Source organism: Rutidosis leptorrhynchoides, chromosome 4 (genome assembly GCF_046630445.1).
Source record: "Rutidosis leptorrhynchoides isolate AG116_Rl617_1_P2 chromosome 4, CSIRO_AGI_Rlap_v1, whole genome shotgun sequence".
NCBI classification, from domain to species: Eukaryota; Viridiplantae; Streptophyta; class Magnoliopsida; order Asterales; family Asteraceae; genus Rutidosis; species Rutidosis leptorrhynchoides.
Genome location: NC_092336.1, coordinates 516,011,782 through 516,030,047, shown reverse-complemented (window position 1 = coordinate 516,030,047; position 18,266 = coordinate 516,011,782). Strand labels below are relative to the sequence as shown.

Genomic DNA, 18,266 nt, shown 5'->3' with positions numbered 1-18,266 from the left:
ATTGTGCATGATATTTCAGGTGTTGTGCAATTCCAATGGATAGATAGAATTTTGTTGTGGAAAAAAAATATATGCAAGGTCGTGAAGGAATCGTATTAAGTAGACACAGAGAAGCGATGGAGGTTGCAGTGTCAAGATGGGCGGGTTATGCAACGTGTGTAAACAGGTGGAGTTGACCCAAAGCAATTTATGTCCAATTATATGAAACTCAAATATTGGTTCATTTTGATAATAAAATTGCCATATACAATATAGCAAATATATTTGTGATTGACTAGATAGAGATAAAATGTCAATCAGACCTGTCATCAGTACGTGGTTGAAATAAGCCTTCTAATGAGCCATATCTTTGTTGATGAAATTTTCCTGATTAAAAAGGAATATGTTACGTTCACCGAGCGTTTATGCATAATGTTGAACTTCGGATTTTGCAGGTAAGACATTTTTTCACAACTGGCCGCCGAGAAACTAAATCTGTTGCATCATGCTACAGTTCTGGCATACCTAAGACCAAGAGTGTACCCAAGTTAACAAATACATGTCCAGTATGTTCTAAAGGTGCGTTCTTTACCCTTGAAATTTCAAATAAATATTGAAATAATTGCCATGAATCATAGTTAAATCTTAAATGGTGTGCTGGCATATTAATGACTCTTTGATAGTAAAAGGGTCATTTTAGGATCTTTCAGTGGACTACTCTATCTTTTACTATTATTGTCCAAACCCTTAACTAGCAAGTATTGAACTTGCAGCTTATAGTTGAAGGCAGGTGTGTGACCAATTGAGCATATAAGTGAGTTTTATATAACTAGCAACTTTCTTCAAATGATTTACACAATATAAGTTTAATTGATTGGTAGCCCGTGCTACCATTGACTACGACGTAAGTGCGCCGTGGACCCTTACATATACAGATAATGGCGACATGCCCATTATGATATAGATTCAAATTTGACTGAGATTGTTGGTTAGTTTGTAAAGACTGTAGGTACTCCTGAGTACGTACTTTTGGTAAAAATAAAGACTACAAGCAGAGGGAGATTTTTTTTTCAGTGTAAAATTTTTGGGTTTTTCGACTTTGCCCCCGGTGGATTTTTTTTTTTTTTTTTTTTGGCCCCAAAACCTACATATTTTGCCCCAAAACCTTCAAATTTTGCCCCAAATTCTCCACCTTTTGCCCCAAAATCTTCAAATTTTGCCCCAAAATCTCCAACTTTTGCCCCAAAATATTCAAATTTTGTCCAAAAAAAATTGCTACGGTTTAAATTTTTTTTTTGCCCCCCGGTGAAAAAAATCATAGTTTCGCCATTGACTATTGACTACAAGTACAGAGATGTAGTCCAAGATCCCTTAACTAATCCATGTCCGTATGGGGCGGCCATGTTTTTTGGCCCGGAAAGTACCATAAGTTGCCAAATCATTACTTTTTCCTAAAATCCTAACACATTGATGTATAATGCAATTTTATACTAGGAAATTGGTCAAAATGCGCCCATTTCCGAAATTGTCAGATAAATAATATGCTCTCAAATTACGGTAATTGCAAACATGATGATGCATGTAACTTTATGCGTGATGTGTGGTCACCGAGCATCGTTGCTGGTTACACTATTATATCACCCAACGCGCATCACGCATTGAGTACCACGCACATTCTGTGTTGGTTTGTGCGCTGTGCGTGTTGGACAAGATAAAATAAGGATATTAATGATAAGATTTTCTGACATTTTTTAGATTATCAAGATCTTAAAAGGCAAAACTGGGGTCCTGAATCTCATTGTTTTGTGATTTTTTTATCGACTATCAACACATTAAAAGCCAAACTTGGGTATTGAATGTATCATCGTTCCCACTTACTAATCCCACATGCCTCCATGAATACTACCATCACCACTACCACCATCTTCAACACCAACATCACCACAGCCAGACATTCTCATCACCACTATTAAAAATACAGATTTGTCTATATCAATATCACCACCACCATACCAATAACCACCATCGTTCATCGCCATTACCACACGATTCACTACCAACATCATCTCCACCAACAACATCATCACGACCACCACAACAATCACCACTACTTCTTCGTTCATCTCCACCACGCGATTCACTACCAACATTATCTCCGCCAACAATATCATCACGGCCACCACAACAATCGCCACTACTTCTTCGTTCATAGCCATTACCACACCAATTATCACCACCAACAACATCATCACCACCACCACTTCAATCGCCATGCGTGTTTACGGTTGATTAGTGCGTGAGCGTCACAGGGTAATTTGCCTTACTTTAGTGCTCAGTGATCACGCATCACACACCCGTTTACACGCATCATGCGTGATCGTGATCAGGGGTATATATGCAATTTCTAAATTTTAAGGGCATATTGTTAAGCAGTTTGGGAAATGGAGACATTTTGACCAATTTCCCTTTTATTTTAATATTTGATGCATCGGATATTCGATCATTACGGATTTAAGTTTTTGTTCATTTTCATAACTTTGAAAATAAGAATCTATTGTAAAACTACTCCCTGATCACTTGAATTGTTCAAGGGTCATTCTTGTCTCTATATGTAAAGCTTATATGTAGAGGCCACCAATGTGATGATACGAGTAGAAACTTAAACACATCATCTATATGCAAATTTTTCAGCAGTAATAATGTGTACTCTAGAATGGATTTCTTAGTGAGATATAAGAAAACAACTTAAGAGACAAATACGCTACAATTTTTACATTATATACTCTGGGGTAATCCTTTACCTATCTGTTATTTAACCAACAGTCCTTAAAATACTTTGATTTTCCTTTTTAATGTAAAACTACAATTTAATTTAATAGCACAAGCGAAGAGAAACGGACTGCAACGCAACGAGTAGGACTCGTGTGTGGATTGAGACCTGCAACTAAGATTACTATATTTTAAAAGGTTTCTTGTATCTCTCTATTCGTTTCAAAGCAGATATTTTCTTATAATATTTGTAAATTAATAAATTAATTATTGTCAAGATTACAATTTACATGTTACAAACTTTGAGACAAGTAAATTACTACATTCCCAAACATGTCATACAATACAACTGACAAGAACCTTGTTGTGCATGTTTGATTTGATTTATGCTTGAAAAGTGAAAATTGAACAAGTTATTGTATCAATTCATTTTATCCTAGATTTAGATTAATGGTTAAGTGCGACAGTGCGTTCAACTTTGTTCAATTTTTTTCGAAATAATTGGCCTAGCACACAAAAATTGAGTAATTACAACTTTTGATCTTTGTAATTATCTTTATAAATCATGTGGTTATTGAAAACATTTTCATAGATATATTACAACCAAACATGGCACAGTAACAAAAGTTATCTAGTTGGAGGGCCAAATTTGACAAATTTGAATAGTTCAAGGTCAAATTAGGCATAGTTATCACCGAAAAGTATCGCTATATTCCAAGGTTTGTTGGATGGCGCCAAATACGTTAACCTTCAAAAACCGGCTTAATTTGAACCGGTGCCGGTGTTTTATTCGGTTTTTGCCGCCCTTCAAGCTTTTGGATTCCTTTTAAAATAAGTACATGTACGGCCATTTGTCACACTATGACTTCATCAAAGACACTTAATATTAAATAAATTGCTTACTATTTTGAGTGTATTCTAATTAGCAAAATCATAACTAATCGAGAATAACATTCTTGTAGGTGAATATTAGAGGCTAAAATCAGTAACATTATAAGTGAAATTTGTTTTGGTCACTATATAATATTGTGTACTGCTTAATTCTTTAAAATTTAAAGTGCTAAACTCTAATATTCTTATTTTTGTGTCCACGATTACTGATGAGGTATATTAAACAATTTGATTAAGAGTGACAAATTATTCAAATCATACGGTTATGAAAAAGAGCACAACGTACTATATAGTTAAAAAAAATAATAAACCTTTTAAAAGTGAATAAATGGGATGTAAACAAGGAACATTTATGTGTCTATATAAATAGATCACTTGCATCAAAACAAACACAAACACACACATACATGTACTTGCTCATTCTCACTTTAAATCTTAGTGAACTTTCCATGCCAACTAGATTGTAACTCAGTCTTAGTTGGTTTGCACAACATTGCTGATTAATTTGGTGAAGACTTGTAGTCGTAAAAATGGATGACATGTCAATTGCTCTTAGTGCAGTAATCCGAGAAGCTATCGATTTGGTATTTCTATCTTTCTATCACATGAAAAATCAATATCCAACGCTTTAATCGCATGAAAGATACAAACTTGTTTACTTACTCATGCAGGAAAATGCACCATTAGAGGAAGTATTTCAACATCTGAAATGTACAAGAGAAGGTTTAAACTCAAGTGAAGTTCAAGAGCGATTGAATCTTTTTGGATACAACAAACTCGAAGAAAAGAAGGTATCTCAATCGAATCTTAAGCGTTAAAATTAAAATCCTTAAAAAAGGAGGGATTTTTATATTAAAAAAAATGACGGTTTCTTGTTTTTTTTTTTAATTATACAGGAAAGTAAAATCTTGAAGTTTTTGGGATTTATGTGGAATCCGCTCTCATGGGTGATGGAAGCTGCAGCTATTATGTCTATAGCACTTGCTCGTGGAGGGGTAAATTTGTCTATTTTACGAGTTTTTGTTTATATCCAGTTCTGATTTGTTGTATTTTCACAATAATGATGAACTTATGGTTAAAAGGTTGTAGCTTTAATTATGATATTCACATGACTTTTCTTTTAATACAGGGCAAGCCTGCTGATTACCATGACTTTGTGGGGATCATTGTACTGCTGGTTATAAACTCAACGATCAGTTTCATTGAGGAAAACAATGCTGGAAATGCAGCTGCTGCTCTTATGGCTCGTTTAGCTCCGAAAGCAAAGGTTTTGTCACATCAATATTACTTACTTGATCATGTTTGCTATTCATAGATCTCTGTTTTAAAAGTGAAATTCAGACGGGTCATGTAACAGGTCAAATAAGTAACTATTAAGTTCTGTGGGACGGTCTGGGTCAGATTTGTAGGATCGTTTTCAGGTCCACCAACATGTACAACATATAAGTGATAGAGTGAGGTTCTCATAAGCTTATATATGCACATTTGTTTCTTTAACTTTCCGATGTGGGACACAATGAATCGATTAGCTCCAACAATCACCCCCTTAATCGATTCATTCCTCGCTACTTCCACGAACACATTCAATACCATCTCGACTCTTCCCGGACACCCGACCTCCTCCTTGGTCACGTCCATAGTCATCTCGGTTTGAACCTCCGCTACCATTCTGCTGCACCGTCCACACATCTTGGCTATAACCAGGCTCGGATACCATTTGTAGGATCGTTTTCAGGTCCACCAACATGTACAACATATAAGTTCATGAGTTTCACATTTCTCTAAAACCAATTGGTGATAGAGTGAGGTTCTCATAAGCTTATATATGCACATTTGTTTCTTTAACTTTCCGATGTGGGACACAATGAATCGATTAGCTCCAACAAGATTAACACAAAATAGTTTTCATTCATTGTCTTTACTTTTTCAAAATGACAAATGTGTCAAGCATCACAAAGGTTGATTATTTCAATCACAATCTACTATTAATAATATGAGTTGTGAGGTTTTATTTATTACAAATATACTTTGAACGACTTTCAATTTTTGACCCGTTTGACACAAATCATTATATCATAAGTAAATGGGTCAAAACTGCCACCTTTACTTGTTCTAGTTTCTAAAATATCATGTGACAGGTTCTTCGTGACGGAAAATGGAGCGAAGAAGATGCTACCGTTTTAGTTCCTGGCGATATTATCAGTATCAAACTTGGAGATATCGTTCCTGCTGATGCCCGTCTGTTAGAAGGCGATCCTCTTAAGATCGATCAGGTATCTTAAATTTCTCCTATTAAACAATGCTCATCCATTTATTTTATTCATTCACACTAAAGTTTAAATTTTTACTTATTTTTAATAGTCTGCACTCACCGGAGAATCGCTTCCGGTAACCAAGAATCCAGGAGATGGCGTTTACTCGGGTTCAACTTGTAAACAAGGAGAAATCGAGGGTGTTGTGATCGCAACCGGAGTTCACACTTTTTTTGGGAAAGCAGCTCATCTTGTTGAGAACACAACTCATGTTGGACACTTTCAAAGGGTGGGTCCGTGTTTGAGCATTGTTATGATTAGGTTGTTGCGAGTTATTTCATACAGATTCTTATGATGTTTTATGCATTTTAGGTGTTATCATCAATAGGGAACTTCTGCATTTGCTCAATTGCTATCGGTATGATCATTGAGATCATTGTAATATATGGTATTCATCGGAGGGAATATCGTATTGGAATCGATAACCTTCTTGTCCTACTTATTGGTGGTATACCGATAGCTATGCCTACCGTTCTTTCCGTCACTATGGCCATTGGTTCACATCGGTTGTCTCAACAGGTAAAAACAAATAGTTAAGAAATTGTGGTAAGAGAAAAAAGCGTTTTGTTAACAAATTATTCGAACTTTCATAAATGAGTGTACCTTAACCAGTATTTTGGGGGACATAGAGTTGGTTATGATTCGAGACCACTAAACGTTCATAAATGATTGTACCTTAACCAGTATCCGTACACCACTAAAACTGCTTTCGAGTGTTGTACAGTACAACATTATAATGCATGTTTAGTGGTGTATGGATAATTTTGGTGGTGTACGCATCATCACCCTAACCCTAATGATAGTCTTTAGGTCTGTTGCTATCATATTTATGAAATAAGTGGTCTTGCCATAATAGGGTGCGATTACAAAAAGAATGACTGCAATAGAAGAAATGGCTGGGATGGATGTGCTATGTAGCGACAAAACCGGTACATTGACACTCAACAAGCTTACAGTTGACAAAAATATGATCGAGGTACGTAAACTAGTTAACGGATTAAAACAAAGTACTAGGTTCAAAATATTGACCAAAAATTGTAAATATTAGGTTTTTGCGAAAGGCGTTGACAAGGACATGGTCGTCTTAATGGCTGCACGGGCATCACGGCTAGAAAATCAGGATGCCATTGATGCTGCTATAGTTGCTATGCTTGGAGACCCTAAGGAGGTACTTATGTAAAAAAAAAAATTATTTATTTTTTATTTTTTTATGTAATATAATATAATGATATAATTTGTTTATTGGACTTGTGCTGATGTTCTGCATTTGATTTTTGTATTATACTGATATAAATCAGGCTCGGGCTGGGATACGAGAGGTCCATTTCCTACCTTTCAATCCAACCGACAAAAGGACAGCACTTACGTACACAGATAAAACCGGTAAAATGCATAGAGTTAGCAAAGGTGCACCCGAACAGGTATAAATGTTGATCTAAATGTGTGAAATGTAACGATTCCATATTTCGTATGACTAAATCTTTGAAAATCGTTGTGTAGATACTCAATCTTGCACATAACAAATCAGAAATTGAGAAAAGGGTGCATTCGATAATTGACAAGTTTGCAGAGCGTGGGCTGCGGTCCCTTGGAGTTGCTCGACAAGAAGTGCCAGCTGGAACCAAAGAAAGACCGGGTGGGCCATGGGAGTTTGTAGGCCTTCTTCCACTCTTTGACCCTCCAAGACATGATAGTGCTGAAACTATCCGTAGAGCTTTAGATCTTGGCGTGAGCGTTAAGATGATTACAGGTTACTTCACTTTTAAGTTGCAATGACAGAGGGCATTGATAATTCCACCATAATTTCTGATAAATCCACCACATATGTGCAATAACAAGTTGTATTGTACAACTTATTAATGCAAACATGTGTTGGATTTATCAAAAATGATTGTGGAAGTATCACCACCCACAGATATCATCATGGATTCAAACCATCATTTCTGTTTTTATTAAGTTTTCGTTAACATGTTAAGATATGTTTGAATTATGATTACAGGTGACCAATTGGCTATTGGTAAGGAAACGGGAAGACGGTTAGGTATGGGAACGAACATGTACCCTTCTTCGGCTTTGCTTGGCGATACTAAGGATTTTGGAGCTTTGCCTGTCGACGAGCTTATTGAAAAAGCCGACGGTTTTGCTGGTGTCTTTCCCGGTATGTACTTAAATTTCATAATTAAATTAAGGATTTTTCTAAAAGGTGCAAAAACACTTGTACTTTTAATAACCGCCATATTAAAGCTAAGATTAACCGTTTTGTACAACACATTAATGCACCTTAACGACAACCTTTAGGGATGGCTGTGATAAGAAACTTATTAAATAAAAGAAAACAGAACTTATTATAACCCAAATGCGTTCTTGAGTTTGTTTTCAATCTAAAGAATAAAAACGATAACTTTATGGTTTTGGTGTGCAGAACACAAATATGAGATAGTTAGGAGACTACAAGCCCGAAAACACATATGTGGAATGACTGGTGACGGTGTAAACGATGCACCCGCTCTAAAGAAAGCTGATATTGGGATTGCAGTGGCTGATTCAACTGATGCAGCTCGTAGCGCGTCTGATATAGTTCTAACTGAACCTGGATTGAGTGTCATTATAAGTGCAGTCTTAACTAGCCGTTCAATCTTCCAAAGAATGAAGAATTACACGGTTTCTATTTCCTCGTTTTGTAGGTCTCATTTCGTAAAAATTGTTTTTCCTTTTAGACTAAAGATGTTTTTTTTACCGTTTGCAGATATACGCAGTTTCTATTACCATCCGAATCGTGGTAAGTGTTGGGATGGAAAATATTCTATATCATAACCCGTATTGGATCGAACATGAAATTAATGGATTTTTTTCACCTGCTTTGCAGCTAGGTTTCATGTTGCTATGTGTTTTCTGGAAATTCGATTTCCCTCCTTTCATGGTTCTTGTTATAGCAGTGCTTAACGATGGTATGTTAACGTATTATCAACGAACTTAACTAGCCAAACACGAGCATAATAACTCATCTGGGTGTTTTTTATAATAAAAAATGATCGTACTGATATTCATATGTTCTTCAGGTACAATAATGACAATCTCAAAAGATAGGGTAAAGCCATCTCCAGTTCCTGATAGTTGGAAGCTCACAGAAATTTTCGCAACTGGTGTGGTTCTTGGCGCTTATATGGCACTAATGACCGTAATATTCTTTTGGTTAGCATACGAAACTAACTTTTTTCCGGTACGTGCCTCTCCAAGCCCATAAATAAAACATACTCAAATTGACTCATTATAGGCAAATGGGCCAAATTTATCACCTTAACTTTTTAGTGACCTTTTCTTTTGTTTGTCATGCAGAATATGTTTAATGTGAAGAACTTAAATTCGCATCGCCGTAACATGTCAATCAAAGCAGAGTCAAAAGAGTTAATGGCGATGATGGCATCAGCGGTGTATCTTCAAGTAAGCACCATCAGTCAGGCATTGATCTTCGTGACCCGATCTCGGGGTTGGTCTTTCACCGAAAGGCCTGGTCTATTGCTTGTAACTGCATTTATCATTGCTCAACTGGTAAAACTTCTTTTCATTCTAACTAGTAAAAGTTTATTTTTTTGAACTTTTGTTAACAGTTTTTGTACTATTTTCAGGTTGCTTCAGTGATATCGGCGACTGTTACGTGGGAACTAGCTGGAATCCGCAAGATTGGGTGGGGATGGACTGGGGTGATCTGGTTGTTTAACATATTGACTTACATGTTGCTTGATCCTATCAAGTTTCTTGTTCAGTATGTGCTAAGTGGAAGAGCTTGGGGCTTGGTTGTGGATAAAAGGGTAAATTTCTACTTCAAAAGGAAAAAAGCTGAAATCTTGAACCCATAAAGTTGTTGATTTTGACCTTATGAGTCAAATCATATGTTTTCTGTTTGACAGTGAAAGTCAATGGAGTCTAGAATTTAAAAAAGTAATAGTAATATTTAACCTCAAAAATGAGAAATTACATTCTGATTCTATGAGAAACTTATTTCAGCTTGAGTAAGTAAAGTTTAAACCCTTAAAAATACTATTTTGACCTTAAAAATGAATCCTTTGTTTGACCATATAAAAGTCAAACATTCTAATTTAATGGGCTTATATTGTATTTGATCAAAACTTTTGGTTTTTCAGACTGCATTTACCACAAAGAAGGACTTTGGTAGGGAAGCTCGAGAGGCGGCATGGGCAACAGAGCAGCGTACGTTGCACGGGCTGCAACCTGCAGAGCCAAAAATGTTTTCTGAGCAAGGAACGTTTAGGGAGATTAGTCTCATGGCAGATGAAGCTAGACGAAGAGCCGAGATTGCAAGGTTAGTACTTCATGGTTCTTGTGGGACCCATTTGTTGACAAATGGGACCCACAAAATAAACACTTGTAACATCTTTGTAATTTATCTCAATATAATTATAATTAACTTTAATAACATATTGTTTGATGTAGGCTGAGAGAGATCCATACACTCAAGGGAAAGGTTGAATCATTTGCTAAGCTAAGAGGATTAGATATTGATGCAATGAACCAACACTACACAGTTTAATTTGAGCCCAATTTTTTTCTTCCTTTTCTTTTTTTTTTTTTTTTTTTTCCTAAAAGAAAAAACATTAAGGAAACTCCATTTGTGGTATTTGTAGAAGTGATATGATGTGTTGTTGATTTTGTATTTTTCCTATATGGATTACATTTTACATACTATTACTTTATTACTTTACATCATTTGTTGCATTTTTTTTTACGACCGATGAGATTGTTTTTGTAAATGATCTTCTGTATGTTATGCTTTCTTCATTTAGTTGTTTCTGTAAAGCAATTTAAAGAAAAAATCTGTTTCTTTCTTAAAGAAGTTTAGTAAGCAATAGGCCAACTAATATTGAACCTTTTCAATAGTGAAAAACATATTATGTAAATGCAGGTGACATTTTGGATGGGTCAGTACAAAATAAATGACAGTTGTGTAATACCAATAAGTCTATATGATTTGTTTAACACTGCTCAAAAAATTCCTGTCTGATATATATACAACTTGTGTTTTTATTGTTGATCTAGAAAATCGAAACAGCTATACTTTATATCAGTTTTTGCATTTGTGTTACGACGAATGGGATTCATCATGTTTGGTGCTTGAACTCGTTATATTTCCAAACCTTATCTTCCAAATCCGCAATGATTTTCTCCGACCTCTCATAGATATCTTTAGGCAGTTGCACTTCCAAGTAATCAAAGAATTCCCTTACGGTGCGTTTGGTTCGTGTGATTTTGAGGGATTTTGAAATATTTGCATTTCAAAACCCATGAAATTCTATGCTTGGTTGTGTTAGAATGTTATAATTCACTCATTATTCTTATTGATCAAACACGTCAAATATATAATACATGATCTGAGCTCATATCCCTTGATTTTAGGGATTATGTCATATCCCTTGATTTTAGGGATTATGTCTCCTGCCTATATTTAATACTAGATACGCTAGATATTACATATGATATATTCTATGTTTAATATCCGTTAACATCCCCCGCAGTTTGAGCGGGAGAGGAATGAACGGTCAAGCTGGATTAAAACGCTAAAAACTAAATAACATTCTTCTGTCCGAGCAGACTGATATTCGTTGATGTGGTTGCGTATTGCTTGACTGCGTTTCCTTTTCCGTAGCGTTTTTTTTTTCTTTTATGTCGTGGCTTGCTTTGCCTAAGGATTGAGCAGGACTTGGGCATAGAACTTTGTCGACGATAACCAGTCTTTATCGGAAGAGACTATTATTCTTATTATTAATTTTTTTTTTCGAGGTTTGGAACCTAGTCTAGCTAAGCGGCTCATCCTCACGCCGATTATAAACTAATACGTATACATAAAATGATAAGTGGGGAGTGAGGTTGAAATGTCCCGTTCATATTGATTATAAACGTTCCATATTAATTGATTTCGTTACGAGGTTTTGACCTCTATATGAGACGTTTTTCAAAGACTGCATTCGTTTTTAAAAACAAACCATAACCTTTATTTTATCGACAAGGTTAAAAGGACACCACCTAGATTATCCAAAAATGATAATCTAAAAATATCACACTTACACACTACCAATACATATTGGTTTACAATATTGATATGTTACAACAAAATAAATCTCGAACGCAGTTTTAAACAATATAATACAAGCATGCTGACACTAAATCTTGTCCATATTTTAGCATGCAACAGCGGAAGCTCTTAATAATCACTTGAGAATAAACATGCTTTAAACGTCAACAAAAATGTTGGTGAGTTATAGGTTTAACCTATATATTTATTAAATCGTAATAATAGACCACAAGATTTCATATTCCAATATACATCCCATACATAGAGATAAAAATCATTCATATGGTGAACACCTGGTAACCGACCTTAACAAGATGCATATAGAATATCCCCTATCATTCCGGGACTCCCTTCGGACATGATAAATTCGAAGTACTAAAGCATCTGGTACTTTGGATGAGGTTTGTTGAACCCAATAGATCTATCTTTAGGATTCGCGTCAATTAGGGTGTCTGTTCCCTAATTCTTAGATTACCAGACTAAAAAGGGGCATATTTGGTTTAATAATTCAACCATAGAATGTAGTTTCACGTACTTGTGTCTATTTTGTAAAACATTTATTAAACTGCATGTATTCTCATCCCAAAAATGTTAGATTTAAAAAGTGGGACTATAACTCACTTTCACAAATTTTTACTTCGTCGGGAAGTAAGACTTGGCCACTGGTCGATTCACGAACCTATAACAAATATGTACATATATATCAAAGTATGTTCAAAATATATTTACAACATTTTTTATTACGTTATAATGATTTGAGTTTATTAAGTCAGTTGTCCTCGTTAGTAAGCTACAACTAGTTGTCCACAGTTAGATGTACAGAAATAAATTGATATATATTATCTTGAATCAATCCACGACCCAGTGTATACACGTCTCAGGCTAGATCACAACTCAAAGTATATATATTTTTGGAATCAACCTCAACCCTGTATAGCTAACTCAAACATTACTGCATATAGAGTGTCTATGGTTGTTTCAAATAATATATATACATGGGTCGATATGATATGTCAAAACATTTGCATACGTGTCTATGGTATCCCAAGATTACAAATATATTAGAATACATGTATAATACAATATGAGTTGTGACGACCCGGAAATTTCCGACCAAATTTAAACTTAATCTGGTTATAATTCCGACACGTTAAGCAAAGTCTATCAAATTGAATTTCAAAATTTTTGAACTAGTTATAGAATCATTTGACCTTCGACCAATGCCCGACGATTCACGAACAATTGTGTATAACATGTATGTAAATACATATAAATATAAAAATAAGTATATATAATGGATTAACAAAATACAACTTGATCATTAAGATTAATTATGTAAAATAGTATACAAGATAATGAAGTGGTTATATATATAAATACATATATAAATAGTTATTATAATATCTAAATTAGTGTATATAAAAGGAGTATAGATGTTATATGACTAATAATATTTAGTATTGAAGTTAATCGCATGATAATATATTGGTAATGCTATTACTTTTATAGTAAAATCATTATTAATAATATTATTATATATAACATTCAGATATGAAATTTGATATGTAAAAATTGTTATTATTAATATTATTATTAATATTAATATTATTGATATTATTATCATTATTGTTTTTATTATTATTATTATTATTATTATTATTATTATTATTATTATTAATATTATTATTATTAGTAGTAGTTTCATTACAATTAATAATAAAAAAAAATAATAATAATTAAATACAAATGTCTATATTATAAATTTATTTTGTTTCTTTATATAATTAATATATATACATAGTAATGATGCAGTTACAGATTTGACATAAATATATACACATGTGATGGATTGAAACATTATTCTATTTTAATTTTTCCGTCTTTCACGCACATATGGATAAACTGTATATCAATTTCAATCTCATCCATAGTCTGTGGGTCACAATTAGCACACCCACCACTAGTTAAAATTTTTGGATGCATTCCTTTTCATACAACATCTTCAACCTTCAATTCACAAGCATATTTCTGTTTCGTTTTACATATAGAATGATTGCACACACTTTCTTTCTTTATCTCTATATAAACATACATATTAGATATAGACATATAGCTACTAAACAAATAAACACACCCCACATCTTCTTTATGTAATTGACTCTGTTTCCCACTCTCTCACATTTGATACACATTCACTAATATATAGAATTACATATACGTATACAAACAAAACCCAAAACCCCACCACCACATCACTCTTCCTTTTTGATATTTTTATTCTATAACCATTCATAATTTTTTTTCTGAGACAGGTTTCACTCAAATGTTAAAAGCATAAGTGGGACAGTAGCATAATAAAGAAACTAATGACAACATTTTAGAAACAAATTAGACCTATATAATACCAAGCTCCATCTCGAAGATCCATCTTTTACATACAACCTCTTTTGGTCATCGGTCATCACCACCGGCCACCTGTGAACTACAACTGCTATGCTTGTTCATCTATTACTACACCATCAAACACCAAATGTCGATTTAATTACTGCTCACTAGTCTGTCCTAAACCAAAGTTACTGCCTTCGTTTTTCTATCGAGTCACAACCCTTTCAAAATCATAATTACCATCACTACTTTATGGTTCGAGAACCAACTCAATATCACCATCTTTAAACCAATATCACACCATTGAAACCATCACAAGAACCACCACCAATCACCATATCCATAATCACCACTTTCTTTACGACTGTTTCTTCTTCTATTTTCCATCGCTATCCTAGCTACTCGTCTTCTGCAACAATCCCTACTGCTATACAAGTGTAAGCCATCACTCTGCTGCTATTACTTCTGTCTCTATATTTTTTTTGTTTTGTTTTTGTTTTGTCTTTTCGATTGCAATCACCGATAGCTGCTACTGCAGCTCTATGTTTTCTGTTTCTATCACCACCACAGTGAAACACCATCATAAACCACCCTGTCTTTCTCTCCTACTTCAGTTTTGATGAAAACACAAACATCACCTCAAAAATAACTTACAACCTGCACTCTTTGATCTTTCTTCACGCTACTGTTACAAGTTTTCCTGTATAATAACAAATACTCGTTGAACTTCACTTGAAAACATACCATCGATGGTTGTTCACTGCAGCTGCAACCTTGCTACTACTAACCACTGGCTCAACAATCCATCAACAAAACCACGACAATCATCATACGCCACTTGAAGCTATTGCTATAACTCGTTTATGTACAAACTGAAGTTGTTACTACTCGATATAATCATCATCATTAGAGCTTGTTACTACTGCTCATTCTTGCATCCATAACTCAGAACACCACACCTAAACCGACATTATTACGGTTGCTGTACACAATCTGTTTTCTATTTCATTCATGAACAACTCAAACAACAAATCAAACAGTTACTGTCAATCAATCTCATCAATTTTTATTTCGATTACCATTATCAAACCACCAAGAACATCATAAATTGCTACTATTGTTTTACTAAATATGTATACTGAAATTAAAGAGGGAATTAAAGAAAATTAAGAGAATAATCATTGAATTGAATACTTACTTGAATCAATTAATTGATCGATTACATGATTGATCAATGGGGGTTGACGATTAACGATGACAGTGAAGAATGATGATGACTTTGAACGATGATGAGGATGAATCGATGACCTCCTTAACATTTATGGTAATTGCTTGATTGAATTCGTGGAGGAACCGAAGAAACCCTAAAAACTTCGATCCTTTTCTCTGCATCTCACTTCGCAAAAACTCGATCTGCTTATTTTTTTCCTTTTTGGGAGTCACCATTAAGAACGTACAGCTCTAAATAGGTATGATTATTATTATTATTATTATTATTATTATTATTATTATTATTATTATTATTATTATTATTGATATGATTAACTTTTATTGTTGTTATGTTATTATTAATACAAAAATATAATTATTATTATCATTAATACAATTAACATTATTATTATTACTACTAGTAGTATAATATTAGTATTTTATAAGTATTATTATTATTGTTAATATTATAATTATTATAATTATAATTATTCTTATTATTAGTATTATCATTCAGGTTATTATTAGTAGTATCATTATCATAAAACCAATATCGTTATTATTATTACCATATTTATTATAAATATCAATATTAGTATTATTATCGTTATTTTAGTATTATCATAAGTATTATTTTAACAGATAGAAGATATTTATATATAAATAAATTTATTAAATATATCATAAGTATATCTAATTTACTATTTTAATATAAAAGTAACATATATAGATATATATAACATTTGAAATAACAAATACATTATAATAAGTAATATATTATATAATTAATATATGTAACCTGGATTGATTATTATGACATGATAATTATACGTTTTAATATATATAACTGATATAGGTTCGTGAATCCGAGGCCAACCCTGCATTGTTCAGTTGTTCAATATCGTTATATGTATTTTTACTACAAAATACTATAGGTGAGTTTCATTTGATCCCTTTTACTCTTTACATTTTTGGGCTGAGAATACATGCAAATGCTTTATTAACTGTTTTACAATATTTATATACGTGAGTTTTCATTATTCCCTTTTTAAATACTTTTGCAATATATATTTTTGGGACTGAGAATACATGCGCTGCTTTTATAAATGCTTTACGAAATAGACACACGTGATCAAAACTACATTCTATGGTTGGATTATCAAATCGAATATCACCCTATATAGTCTGGTAATCTAAGAATTAGGGAACAGAAACCCTAGTTGACGCGAATCCTAAAGATAGATCTATCGGGCCCAACAAGCCCCATCCAAAGTACCGGATGCTTTAGTACTTCGAAATTTATATCATGTCCGAAGGAGGATCCCGGAATGATGGGGATATTCTTATGTGCATATTGTTAATGTCGGTTACCAGGTGTTCAATCCATATGAATGATATTTTTGTCTCTATGCATGGGACGTATATTTATGAGAAATGGAAATATGAAATCTTGTGGTCTATTAAATTTATGAAATGATTATTTATATTAAACTAATGAACTCACCAACCTTTTGGTTGACACTTGAAAGCATGTTTATTCTCGGGTACGAAAGAAATCTTCCGCTGTGCATTTGCTCATTTTAGAGATATTACTTGGAGTCATTCATGACATATTTCAAAAGACGTTGCATTCGAGTCATCGAGTTCATCAAAGATCATTGTTAAGTCTATTATAGCTGGATGTATTTTGAATTGTTATGCATGCTGTCAACTTTCAATGAAATGAAAGTTTGTCTTTTCAAAAACGAATGCAATGTTTATAAAATGTATCATATAGAGGTCAAGTACCTCGCAATGAAATTAACTATTGTGAATCGTTTATAATCGATGTGGACTTCGTCCGGATGGATTAGGACGGGTCCTTTCAGTTGGTATCAGAGCGGTGGTCTTAGTGAACCGGGTCTGCATTAGTGTGTCTAACTGATAAGTCGTTAGGATGCATTGGTGAGTCTGGACTTCGACCGTGTCTGCATGTCAAAAGTTTTGCTTATCATTTCTAGTCGGAAACCATCTGCTTATCATTCTTAGTCTAGACACATCTTATTGCATTGACTGCATGAATAGTGTATAGACAAAAATTCATATCTTAGAGTATCTGCTAATTCATATCTTAGCGTATCTGTTATTGTTATCTTTGCCTGACAGCTTCCGTAGATTCCTCTGTAACTTATGAGATTTTAGTATTAAAAATGCATAGGTAAATTATGTATTGCAGGATACTAATCTACATCCTATAATAAATTTCTTATCGAAAATCCTTCATGTGATCATACGAGATGAATCCTTCAACTAGTTCGAGTCCCTCGGATTTCGACAGCTATTCCGATAGTTATCCCGACAGTTATTCAGAATGGATAGTCATCTAAGCTCCGGAAGCAACGACACCAGAATGAATCAACCAATCATCCATCCCCAATTCATCTGATGGATTCATAGTCGACTTAATCAATGGAGACGCGCAGAAGGCGATCCCATCCACTAACCGAATTCACTTTTTGGCAAAGAATTCGAAGCACTTACCGGCGAACCTGTTCGTAACACCATTTCACCCTCATTTCCCAAATATCTCGCCACGACTATATCATAACTCAGATTCTAAACCTTATTCATCCGCTCGTTCTGATCGACAATCA

At 33.9% G+C, this 18,266-nt stretch overlaps 1 protein-coding gene across 1 annotated transcript; it reads left to right on the top strand.

Annotated features, from left to right (window-relative positions):
* Window positions 1-23: 23 nt before the first annotated feature.
* On the top strand, window positions 24-10,698 carry LOC139839578 (plasma membrane ATPase 1-like). Its single transcript, XM_071829672.1, has 22 exons — window positions 24-166; window positions 435-558; window positions 4,162-4,223; window positions 4,311-4,430; window positions 4,536-4,634; window positions 4,769-4,906; window positions 5,778-5,912; window positions 6,001-6,180; window positions 6,264-6,470; window positions 6,808-6,927; window positions 7,000-7,119; window positions 7,250-7,372; window positions 7,452-7,701; window positions 7,951-8,176; window positions 8,369-8,612; window positions 8,698-8,730; window positions 8,818-8,899; window positions 9,011-9,171; window positions 9,288-9,500; window positions 9,578-9,760; window positions 10,094-10,272; window positions 10,404-10,698. Exons 1-22 carry the CDS (start codon window positions 137-139, stop codon window positions 10,498-10,500), a joined length of 3,126 nt encoding a protein of 1,041 aa, XP_071685773.1. The 5' UTR covers window positions 24-136; the 3' UTR covers window positions 10,501-10,698.
* The last annotated feature ends 7,568 nt before the right edge of the window (window positions 10,699-18,266 follow it).